Raw genomic sequence first — 12,843 nt, forward strand, 5'->3', positions numbered from 1 at the left:
TTCCAAACACAGAGTTTCCAGCTGTCCTCCCGCTGAGGAGTCATGCAGTGTTAACTCCTCCCGGCAACAGCGTGTCCAGTATGCAGGGAGTACTGCCAACTATGGAAGCTCTCCAGAACCCTGTGGGGCTTTGTCATGTGGCTGACCTCAATCTCTAGCCCCTCTAGACATGGAGCTGATACCCATGTTACCCAACCCCACCATAAATCACATTGTTGGACTCTCTGGCATGGCTCAGCGCCCCCAGGTAAACAGACATTTTTATTAGACGGCAGATTCCAAGGGCTTAGAGATGGCCTCCCAGGAGCCAAAAGCAAAGACCTGACTTCCCTTTGGCTGAAGTTAAATTCTTTACTACACAGCAGAATTTTATGTCTACTAATCCTACATCTCGTCCCTTCACTACTGCTGCCCGCTGGTCATGCTGTGGATGGATATCTCCTGCTAAGATAGTACCGGGGTTTAGACCCCTGTACAGAAGTGCATTCCTTCACATTACACGGCGCTCAGTGACTTATCTGACTTATTATTTTTTTGGCCCAGTATCAACGTGTAATTTACTGGTGATGTGACATACCTATCCCCAAGAAAGAGTGAAGATTAATCAGTCATTGGCTGGGGAAGCCACACGAATGGTCTTTCCCAAGATGTTCTGTTTACCAAACCTGGAAAAACACGTTAATAATAAAACAACAATAATAAATCATTGCTATTAGGCTATAAAGTGATGTCATAAGAGGCCAAAAAGGGTTTGATAATGTCCCATGTTTGCCTCCATCTTCTGCAGAGTGGCATGTATCTGAGATACAGGCCTTGAAGACAGGTGGGTCTACATTGGACCCAGTACTGAGTCCCTCCACTCCCAGAAGGGAGTCTCTAGCTCTGCAGGGCAGAGGGAAGCAGGCCTGATATTTCATGCTGTTAGAGAGACTTTCTTCTGTCTCCGAGGGCACAAGGCAGACATAGGGAGAGTAGCTCTTAATTTGCTCTCCACAAAAGGGCTCTTGACCCACGTAATGTAATTTCTCATGGAGAGCCTTTTTGAAGAAGACCTGTCTCTGAGTTAGGTCAACTCATTGTAGATGATGAGGCGTCTATGTAGGGCCTGTCAGACCTATGGTAGCTGAAAGGAGCCTTTCCAGTGCAGCTCGTTCAGTATGCAAAGTCCAAATAAACAGTTGCCTCTGAGTTGTTTGAAACCCTGGGCCTTAGAAGAGAGCTGCTCCTTTGAAGATGTTTTGCATCCAAGGGTGCTGTTTTGAACATCATTTCCTGCCAAGATTTTCCCCACTGATTTACTCTCTGCCTCTTTCTCTTTGTACTCATGGAACAACAGAAGGCATTTAAGAGGGGAACAAAAAAAGGACACTACTTCTGTGCAAAGCCGCCTGCTGATAACCTGATGGCTGGAAAATGCCTGTTTTATCCTGAAAATAGGAAACTGATTCTAGGTCCAAGGCTTTTGTCTAACTCGCAGTTAACGACAGACTTGTTCTTCCTTTCAGTTAAATATGTGTTTTTCAACGTTACCTAGTTACATCCGATCTACTGTTCACACCTCTAGGTAAGTAACAGAATTACATTTGCTTGTGACCCAGTCTGTAGAAGTGGAGGGCGGGGCTGTTCTAACATGGGTGACAGCAACAAAACCGGGCCCTGTTTTAACCCAGCCATGGGGTAATCCAGGGCCAAGGTCACTGACCTTCATGCTCTCCCATTCCGTCACTGGAGAATGGCGATGACACTCATTTCTAAAAGTCTTGGGACCCACGTGTCATTTCAGGGCTATTAAAAACCCACAAACTTTGCCTATAGGGAGTCCAATGTGGTGGTGATCTCACTGCAGACAACCTTTTCCCTGGCCTCCAATGTGACGTTGTTTGACCTGGCTGATAGGATGCAGAAATGTGTCAACTCCTGCAAGTCCTCTGCTGAGGTCTGCCAGTTCTTGGGATCTCAGAGGCGGATCTTTAGAGGTAAGAGGATGGCCCTCTCGGAGGACCCTACCTGTATAGTTAGGCACAGACCTAAGATGGAAACGCAAGGCATCCAGGGCTCAGGCCCAGGAAAGGCCCTCATAGAGCCTATTTTTGACATGGGTGTTAAGCAAAAGACCTTTGTGTGCATGTATCTTCTTCTATGCGTACATGCACATACAAGCACACACACGCACACACCCAGGGTCCCGTACACACAGCCTTGAAGACACATGATTCTTGGCATGCAGCTCCATTTCTTTTATCCAGTGTTGATGTAGGAGGGGGAGGGATATAGGAGCTGATGTGATGTAAGAAAGCAGAAATCACTCTTTTCCCTTGAAAAGTTCCTGTTCTCTTTAGGGAAACAGAATGTACATACTTGTCAATGACCCAGAAAACCTTCATCTGGCAACTCACACATGTAATCCCAGTACTTTGGGAGGCTGAGATGCCCTTAAGTCCAGGAGTGAGCTATGATTGCACCACTGCACTCAGTCTGGGCCACAGAGTCAGATCCTGCCTCAAAAAACAAAATAAACCACCACCACCAAAACCTTCGTCATGATATAATATTAGGTTAAATAAAAAAGCATGTGCAGTATTACCCGTCTTTTGTGTTTGTTTGTTTGCACATTATAAATGCACAGAAACAAGACCAGAAGAATGTAGGCCAGAATGCCCACAGGGGCACCATAAACGATGATTTTCTTTTACTCATTCTTGCTTTGTCTGTTTTGTCAAAAGCTTCTGTGGTGCATCTGGTGTGAGGCAAATGAAGAAAGGCATTGGAGACAAGTTCAAAAGGGAAGTTTGGGTCTTAGACGGGAAGTTTCACCTCTGGGACAGGAAAACTCACTGGAATCCAAAGTGCTTCTTTGCAAAGGGCACTTGTCCCTATTGCCACATGCTACTTGATCAAAGTTAGCTCATTTTAATACACAAGTAGGTCTGGCAGAGGATGAAGAATCTAGTTTAAACCTCCCATCTGGCATCCAGATGCTGGACATAGTAGAATGTATCAGGTGGTGACACTTAGTCTGCTGGTAGATCCACGACATTGACATTCTCAGTGGGCCTGGGTTCCATAACTGCCAGTCAAGTGGGCTTTCTGGAGTGAGCCTATATATTCCAGAGCTTGGGAGCCAGATTGTTAACTCTTTGTTCTGGGATAAGAGCTAGAGCTTGGCCCATTTAAGGCTAGTTATTAATTTGAAAAAAAAAAAAAATCTAAACTTTCTGAGGTTGAAGTTACTGCTGTTGGGAGTGAAGTAGAAAGGTCGTGCCCCATTATATTGTGCTCGAAACTTTGAGACTCAGTGGTTTTCCTTTTTTGTTTCTCTTGCCAAGGATTCCAGGGTAGGAAGTTGTCCTCCCCAGTGAGGTAGGAAAGGTACTTTTCAGTTCACTAAATATTTATGGAGTGCATTCTATGTCGTCACCATTGTACCAGGTTACTTTTTGTCCTCCGTAAATGCATTCATGCCTTGCAAATCAAGTGCCAGCTATTTGGATTTGAAAGAGCCTGCTCAGGGCAGCCCTACCCACTGTCTGACTCCCATTCTTCCGACTGCCTGTATATGGTTTATGGGACAGCGCCTGTCACCCTTGCTGCCTTGCCCACGTTCCTATTTACGTCTCCTGTCAGAGCCCGTAAGAACAAAGACAGCTGTGCATATCGGCTGGAAAACACAGGCTTGCTTCCCTGTTTTTCCTCCCAGGTCTTCTCCAGGATTTGCCAAGACCCATCTGGTCTCATGCTAACCTTCCTGAGTGCTAGTGAGGTGGCCTTGATAGCTTCTGATCTGGGTGTTTCCAGCATAAGGACAGTGCTGGGCTACTCTGGACACTGCCATTGGAAGGGAGGGTTTTCTGTCTTCACAAAACATCCACTTCCTTGCCTTTCAAAGAACTGCAGCTCTTGTCTCCAGAGGTTTAGTCTTTGGAAATCCCCCATGGAATGTATCGGCTTTAGATTTACTTAGAGTCTCATTGTCTGTTTTGGCGGATGTTATGCCCAGGAAGGACCATGGGAATTGTGAATGTAGCAAAATCACATTGCCAGGTTTTACGTGAAAGTGGGATTCTATGTGGTCCTATTGGATGGATTTATGGTAGAACATTCTTTGAGAATTTGTAGGGTAGCGACTCCACTGCAGAGGCAGGGCCTGTGTCCCACGCTTTTGCGTGGATCTGCTTCTGTGCAGGGCACAGTTGTTCCAGCAAGGTGATTTGCCAACAGGCTGGATTAATGGGCAGGGGGAAGGAAAACGAGACGTTGGCTTCCAGAAAATATCTAATCAGACCAGGCGACTCTGGCTGGCTGCTGGACAAGGCTAGTGTCAGCCTGGACAGGTTTCTGCCCTGGAGGAATTTCAGGCTTGAGGACTGGCAAAGCCTTCAAAGAGTTGAGATGAGGGATTGTGGAAGTTCATTACCTCCCTGGTGCCAGCTTTGCAGTGTTTGCTTAGTGAGATTTTCCATTTTTAATTTTTCTCCCTTAAATACAAACTTTTTACAATAAACAAAGGAAATTCTATCACACACACAAATGTGGTTCTGATTGAGCACGCCAGCTTCCACTGATAAAGGCAGGAAATTCAGCTTTGAGAACTGAAATTGTGTCCTAAGCTTACCTCATGTGACCAGGCTGTCCACCGGCCCTGAGCTCTCAGGACTCACGAAAGGGCAGGTGTCGGGAACCCCATGTGGGGTGGCAACTCACGTCACTAAAACCTGCCTGGGCAGGGGCAGTTTTGCAGCATTAAGAGGGCATACCTGGCTTCTGAATAGGCTGGCATCCTCCTTAAGGTGGGAAATGGGAGACTGTGCCTGGAAAATTGGCAGCCATTCCTCCCTGCACGATAGATACATGGCCATTCCCCTTGCCTCTTTCTTCCTGTTCTGAACTTGAGCTTGCCCCACATAATGGCAAATATCTAGCTTGCCTTTCCCTGCACATGGGTGTAAATAAGGTACTATCCACTATCTAGTTGGTTTTCTATTTTTGTTCTACTCCCACTGTACCCCATATACACATTAGACCTATGCACCCTCATTGTGTTTGATGTACACAACTTCATAGAAGGCCATATGCCCCAGAAGAAATGCTTTCTGATAATAATGAAATGATTCTTTGTCATCCATGAGATGAATGAGGCCCTAAAGTGAACAAGGTAGCAAGCTTCTCCTCTGCCTGCCTCTGTTTCTCTTGGTGGTGGCCTGGTAAGTGACAGGCTGCTGTGTGTACCAACCAGTCCTTATGCAAGGGACTGAAGACCCAGAGATGAAGAAGCCTCAAAAACCCATCAGTGGAGTTGAGGAGACTGCCGAATGAACAGAATGACACTGCAGCCTGGGGCAAGTAGATGGTCTTTCAGACTCCTCCTCATCACCAGTCTCTTGCAGGCAGCACACTATCAGGATAGCAAGCCATTCTGCCGCAGGGAGTGGTGCTAGGTCCCTTTTTAGGCCATGTAGACACACAGAGCTGAGATGCATTTCTACCTGAGATAAGTCTGGCCTGCACTCCTGTTCTTAGTCCAAGTCTTGGCTTCGTAAGAACTTGGCCATATTTTCTGGTTGTGCTGATCCTACCCCTGCAGTCCTTTGGAAGACACAGGGCCATTAAGGACTGTATTTGCAGTAGACACCAGAGGAGGGAACAGGGCCCTGTTTATTCCAGTTTGGATTCTCCGTTGGTCTGTGGCACACTTTGAGGATGTTTTCAATGGGGAAATAACTCGTGCACAGCCTGGGGCTGACCAGAGAAGGAGTGGCAGAAGGCAGTGCAGATGGACTCCGGAGAGAAGAGTTGCTCCCTGAGACTGTTTGGAAAACTGTTCTCAGCCTCTTTAAACAGAAAATTCATGCAGATGCATGAGCATTGAAGTGGAGGACGTTTTGTTTTGTTTCACCATCTTGTTTTTCCATTCCAGCGGGCAGCTTGTGCAAGCGGAAGAGTCCCGAATGTGACAAAGACACCTCCGTCTGCACTGACCTGGATGGTGTCGCCCTGTGCCAGTGCAAGTCAGGCTACTTTCAGTTCAACAAGATGGACCACTCCTGCCGAGGTAGCCACAGGTTCGCCCGTGGTTCTGTGCCCCGTCCTGGGACTTTGCCCAGCTCGCTCTCTCTCTCTTTCTCTCTCTCTCCTTAGGCGTGACCATTCTAAACTGGGGGTAACTGGTTCTTGTTATTTTGCTCATGGCAGGATTGAATACATTATCTCCTTGGAATGATGGCATTATCTGACTGGTGCATGCTGGGCTCGCCAATCAAATTCCAAGGAAGAGAGAATGGAATGCCTGTAGTGGCAGTACCTTTTCTTTCTTTCTTTTTTTTTTTCACTTAAAGGAAGTTAGAAAAATTATTGTTTTAATTCCCAAAGCTTTATCCATTGTCTGCTAATCTTTTAAAGTGGAAGTACAAGCATGGAGTCGGGCCAGTATCTTTCAGAGACAGCTGAGGCCAGAGTCAGAGCCTAACTCTGCCTCGCCGATCATGTATCATCTTGGGCAAGTTGCCTTGTTTCTCTGAGCCTCAGTTTCCTCTTCTGAGAAATGGGTATGGTGACCCTCCATTGTAGAGTCTAAAAGTTGAGGAAGGCAGTGGATACAGAGGCCCTTTATAAGCTGTCAGCATCGGGTCTGCTATTTGGCTCAGGCTTTTGTGGAATTAACGAGTTCTGGTTTTAAAGGTCTCATGAAGTGTTTGAGAGCAGAAATCTAATTCTACTAACCTTTTAGGCGAAGCTTAAATTTATTTAGTTTGAGGGAAAGACTGCTCGAAGAACATAGTCCAAGAATACTGCTTTAAAATAAATATCAACTCCGGTCCAGAGCACCGCGCACCCTAACTTATAAAAGGCTGCTGCAACTTGCAATCACCAGAAAAAGTAACAATATAAAGGCTGTCGTGGATGACCAGTTTTCCTACTCAGTCAGCACCTTGCTGGTAACAGATGTCAATTGATGTTACTGGAATCTGAATAAAAATCACATACTGGGGCAAGGTGACATGCCACTTTTCTCTATCAGGACTTCCCATTAGAGGGGCCTGTTCATCACAGATAAAAATATATTTCAGGGCAGCACTCTTATCCTGAGCTTGAGACCTCTGACTTGGTTAGGTTTGGATACGAAGTTCAAGTGCATATCATCAGCTCTCCAGGTGGGACCTGTGATGGGTTTTGAACGGGAGGGCCAACTCTCTGTGTTGGGCCTAAGTCCTGATGTGTGACCGGCACACAGCATGTCTCAGTGCCATGCCAGACTGCCATCATTGCTACAAAGAGATGATGCTTCCTCGTGCCATCTTATCTGCTTTCATGCAAACTGTTCCTTGTGCCTCTTAGAAATGAGGAGTTGAGCCCATCTTAATGGGGGAAGGAAACTGGGCTAATATCCGTGTGTTGGGGCACTGTGCTGCTGGCAGGAGCTGACACAAGGTGGGCAGAAGCAACAACATGGTGCTGTTGTGTTCCCTGTGAACAGTGTCTCAACAGTGGCCCTGTCACCTTTGCTTCTGGCTGGCCTGCACCACTTCCTCTGTTTCCAAGTCAGCAATTTTATAGCTGACTTACAGGCTAGCTTTAACAATAGCTGTCAAAGATTTACCAAGTGTGGTGACACAGGCACCAGCAACCTTATGTTTACCAAGTAAGGACCCAAGAAGCAGCCAAAGGAAACCTTGATTCGCTTTTGGGCTTGTTGCTGAGACCCTGTGAAGCCCTTTCTCTGCAGTATTTGCAGCCATCAGGCCTCTGATGAGTGGATTCCGGAGCTTCTTGGGCCACAGCCCTGTAGGCTGGGTTCTGATGGGTTAGCAGTGACATCTTCTGGCCACCAGTGCTGGAGCACTGATACCTCAAATCAAGGCTCAGTCCTGTGTATAATAGAGGATAGAGGAGCATGTTTTCTAAATCACTGCAATTCAAGCTATATACATTAGTAAGTCTCTATGTTCTCTGCTGTGTGCACGCACACACACGCGTGCACACACGCACACACACACACACACAATATGCTGGGCGTCTCACAGAACATGTCTTTACCAGACTTTCAAAGCTAAATATAAAATCAAAGTAAATGTCTGTCTCCTAGGTTTCTTAGCTTCCTTCCATCATGCTAAATATAAAATCAAAGTAAATGTCTGTCTCCTAGGTTTCTTAGCTTCCTTCCATCATGCAGGCATCATGATGAATTCTTTTTTTTTTTTTTTTTTTTTCTTTTTAGAGACAAGGTCTTGCTCTGTCACTCAGGCTAGAATGCAGTGGTACAATCAGATCTCCCTGCAGCCTTGACCTTCTGGGCTCAAGCGATCTTCCCATTTCAGCCTCCCAAGTAGCTGGGACTATAAGCCCTTGCCACCAGGTCCAGCTAATTTTTGTATTCTTTGTAGAGATGGGCTTTTGCCAAGTTGCCAAGGCTGGTCTCAAACTCCTAGACCCAAGCAATCCACCCACCTTGGTCTCCCAAAGTGCTAGGATTACAGGCATGAGCCATCATACCTGGCAATGAGTTCTCACAACCTGTTTGCATGTCTCTTTCTTTAATCAGACTGCCAGTGCCTTGAGAGCCAGAACCATGTCCTGAACAGTGCAGGGTTCAACGAGTATCTGCTGAATGAATGGATGGATGAATGATAAGACAGCAAATAAGATAGGAAAGGATTGGCATGTCTAGACATAATTTTCCGCAAGGGAACAAAAGTTTTTAAGATGCCACCATTGGTGGGGCACAGTCGATCACACCTGTAATCCCAGCACCATGGGAAGCCGAGGCAGGCAGATCACAAGGTCAGGAATTCGAGACCAGCCTGGCCAATCTCTACTAAAAATACAAAAATTAGCCAGGTGCCTGTAATTCCAGCTACTCAGGAGGCTGAGGCAGAAAAATCACTTGAACCCAGGAGGCAGAGGTTGCAGTGAGCCAAGATCACACCATTGCACTCTAGCCTGGATGACAAAGAGATTCTCTGCCTCAAAAAAAAAAAAAAATGCCACCATCTACTTATTTCTATTTTTAAAGTTTTTATGGCAATAGGGGAAACCCAGTTTGGGAATATATACTAGCTGTTGTCACATTCATTTCATCTTCCATTCTCTGTGGTCAGATTCCCTCTGGGGCAGGGGTCCCCAACCCTACCGGTTCGTGGTCTGCTAGGAACCAAGCTGCACATCAGCAGGTGCAGTTAGGAACCAGGCTGTAAAGTTGAGCTCCACCTCCTGTCACACCAGCACTAGCATTAGATTCTCATAGGAGTGCGGACCCATTGTAAACTGCACATGCGAGGGATCTAGGTTACGTAGTCCTTAAGAGAATCTAATGCCTGATGTATCATTCCAGAATACTTCATTCCGAGACCATCTTTCCCCAGGCTGCCCTCCTGCTGGTTCATGGAAAAATTGTCTTCCATGAAACCGGTCTCTGGTGCCAGAAACATGGGTACTCACTCATAAGGCGAGTGAGATGAGAAGTGAGATGATGTGTCCTAAGGAGCACAGGAGTGCCTCACTGACAAGGTTTCCCCACAACAGCCCATGGGCACAGTAGCATTCAACCACTGATGAATGATGGAATGAGCCCATTTGAAATAGAGAAATATCATGACATCAGGGAGCCAGGTCACTTCTGAAGCAAAATGAAAACAGCCCAACCCATCAGCTCATGGGCAGAATAAAACAGATGGACCTTACATCTGGCTGGATGACAGCCATGGAATGGACCGCTTCCACCCGGCAGATGAGGGCTAATGTTGGGTGGGGAGACTGGATGTAAAAACATTTCCAGGAAGAAGTGTTCAGAATAGAACAGGCAGATGTGATATCAGCCTGCCTCAGTGCCGAGATGGGTGGGGAGGAGTCACTGGAGAAGTGAGCAGTCGCCGGTGGCTGCCCTGCAGCCTTAGCCATCCACAGATCATCCAGGGCAGCTTGCCCCATTCCTATGACCTGCTGCAGCATGAGGAAGAGGCACATGCAGGAGGAGGGAAACTGGACACAGACGCAGGAAAGGCAGGAGCACTCAGCTGGCTCCTTACAGAAGGCCCCACCTGAGTGAGGCCAGCAGAGAACTCAGGTATCAGAGATTGGGAGATGGGCCTCGTTGCTTCTTCCCTAAATGGGATGCAATTAAGCTCTACCTGTGGCATAAAAGGATCTGAAGCATCTAGTGAAAATTCATTTGATAAAATAAGGTTTAAAAATATGTAAAAAGTAAATCAGGTTGAAGGGGAAATAAACAGATTGTTTTGTTGATGCCAGAAGGAAAGTGAATACACAGAAAGAGACACAGCAGGGTCCTATGTGCTTGCTAAAAGAAGGCCCCACATTTAAGTGCTGAGCTTCCCAGACACTGAGGCAAAGAGAGAAACATGACTTTGAAAAGAGTCGAGATCTGTAAAAAGAGCAGCTGTCCAGGAGCATCCCTGTCTTTTTTAAAAATGGAGCCAAGAGAAATTTCTCTAGGGCATCCTTATCCAGAGGTTACTGAGTGGTATTGTGGCAAAGCCGCCCATGACATCCCCAAATAAACACCATAGGGACTTTCCCATGACTGTGCTTATAACAAAAAACCCTTAATACAAGAGACTGTAGCTCAGGAAAAGTGATTCTGTGGAGCCAAAACAGTGCAGTCCAGGTGCACAGCTCTTTAATACCTGCTATGAGACCCATTACAGATGATTTAGAACAGTGTTTTTGAAACTGTATTCCATAACACTCGAGTGATACATCAACAGAAGGTCTGTGACAATAAAACAGATGCCTGAGACACTCAGCTGCTAACATGAAGAAAGTAGGAGGAAGAACATTCAACACATCGTCATGCCGAAAGTTATCGGGCACAAGAAAGCTATCCAGCCCCAGGGCATCACTCCCCAGCCTTCTGCCCCTCCTCACCCCCGGACATGCGTGCTGCTAGCCCTCACAGCCCACTGTTAGCATGTCCGCTACCCCATCAAGGATTGCAGCTTTACACCCTATATCTTTTCTTACTCGTGATCTTTTATGCAATGTATCTCATACATTAACCCTGAATCACATTTTTATCGTTCCTTGCAGCAGAGAATTTGTCGTGAGGTCATTTTTCATTGTCTGCTTTCATCCAAGCATGCATTATAGCTCATGATGTTTTGTCATCTTATTGTTATGTTGAAAATGTCCTGTGATCACATAAATTCAGGAACTGCTGATCCAGGGAAATAGCCAGGCCACAACTGCTTCAGTGAAGCGGCATTCCATGAGCCCCACCACCCAAGGGTTCAAAGTTCTGTTCTTTGGGCAAGGTGGCGGTTAGCACACATCTAGATATGTCCAAAATCCCCTACACAGACTATAGGGTGAGCATTCTGTTATGAAAACCTGGGCACACACCAGGACTGTGCCCCAGAAGATGTCACCCACAGCTCCCCACTTCTCTTGGAAGGGCGTCAGCAGGGCCAGTGTCAGGTTAAAGGTTTGATTTACATTAATGAAGGTGAGCCATTTGTCTTTGTGATGGAAGCATGTTCCCAGGGGACATTCTTCATCTATAGAGAACTTCTAAATGAATTGCTTTGGTCGTATAATAATTACAACTACAGGCCGGGTACGGTGGCTCATGTCTGTAATCCCAGCACTTTGGGAGGCTGAGGCGGGCAGATCATCTGAGGTCAGGAGTTTGAGACCAGCCTGGCTAACATGGTGAATCCCATCTCTACTAAAAATACAAAAATTAGCTGGGTTTCGTGGCAGACCCCTGTAATCTTAGCTTCTCAGGAGGCTGAGGCAGGAGAATGGCTTGAACCCAGGAGGTGGAGGTTGCAGTGAGCTGAGATGGTGCCAACTGCACTCCAGCCTGGGCGACAGAGCAAGATTCCAGCTCAAAAAATAATAATAATTACAACTACAAAACATTGATTTAGTGGTAATGGTTACTATGTACCAGACCTGTACTAAGCTGTTTCCATGCCTTATTTCACTTGATCACCTCCAATAAAATAATTTTTATAGCTGGAGATCGAGAGCCACAAAGATGTTAAGAAAAGTTTCTTGATAAGGTTAAGATTTGAGGTCAGGCATGCTGGCTCATGCCTGTAATCCCAGCACACTGGGAGGCTGAGGCAGGAAGATCACTTTCAGCTCATCAGGAGTTCGAGACAAGCCTGAGCAACAGGGTGAAACTCCGTCTCTACTAAAAATACAAAAATTAGCAGGGTACAGTGGCGCATGACTGTAATCCCAGCTACTTGGGAGGCTGAGGCTGGAGAATCGCTTGAACCCAGGAGTTGGAGGTTGCAGTAATCTGAGATTGCACCACTGCACTCCAGCCTGGGCAGCAGAGTGAGACTTTGTCTCAAAAAAAAAAAAAAAAAAAAAAGAGTTGTGCTTGCAACAGTATTTAAGTCAGGATCATTCCAAAGCAATTTGCAGCCTTTGGTACTAGAATAATCCTGTGAACTTCAGCGTGGCTGGTGTTTAATTAACAGGGAGTTTGGGAGCAGTAAACAGACACATTCATGCATTTTCCTTTTCTCTTTCAGCATGTGAAGATGGGTATAGGCTTGAAAATGAAACCTGCATGAGGTAGGCTCTATGTTCATTTAGTTTAATTTTGTTACAAATCTTATTTAGAAGTTATTTAGATGAATTGCCTCAGTTATTTCTTTTGAGATTTGAAACTAATTCTCACCCTTTTTTCTTTCTTGGCTTACAGTTGCCCGTTCGGCCTTGGTGGTCTCAACTGCGGAAACCGTAAGTACGCACGGGCAGGAGCCTGCCCTTGTTGTTAGTGCACGGGTGTCAGTCTCCTCCCATTTCCCTCAGCTCACATCCACAGTCTTCTTAGGTTCCGTGCTGAACCTAAGCGGGGAAACAAAGAGAACA

At 46.2% G+C, this 12,843-nt stretch overlaps 1 protein-coding gene across 9 annotated transcripts in view; it reads left to right on the plus strand.

Moving 5' to 3' along the window:
• HEG1 (heart development protein with EGF like domains 1) overlaps positions 1 to 12,843 on the plus strand; it is a 99,321-nt gene that overhangs the window by 63,537 nt on the left and 22,941 nt on the right. For all 9 annotated transcript variants that reach the window (XM_035273977.3, XM_035273979.3, XM_008982305.6 and 6 more), the window contains 5 exons: positions 1,506 to 1,564; positions 1,816 to 1,976; positions 5,915 to 6,049; positions 12,501 to 12,543; positions 12,674 to 12,711. In XM_035273977.3, the coding sequence (XP_035129868.3) occupies positions 1,506 to 1,564; positions 1,816 to 1,976; positions 5,915 to 6,049; positions 12,501 to 12,543; positions 12,674 to 12,711 (436 nt within the window). The remainder of the gene's footprint in view (positions 1 to 1,505; positions 1,565 to 1,815; positions 1,977 to 5,914; positions 6,050 to 12,500; positions 12,544 to 12,673; positions 12,712 to 12,843) is intronic.

The sequence above is a fragment of the Callithrix jacchus genome, chromosome 15 (assembly GCF_049354715.1).
Source record: "Callithrix jacchus isolate 240 chromosome 15, calJac240_pri, whole genome shotgun sequence".
In the NCBI taxonomy this organism is placed as follows: domain Eukaryota; kingdom Metazoa; phylum Chordata; class Mammalia; order Primates; family Cebidae; genus Callithrix; species Callithrix jacchus.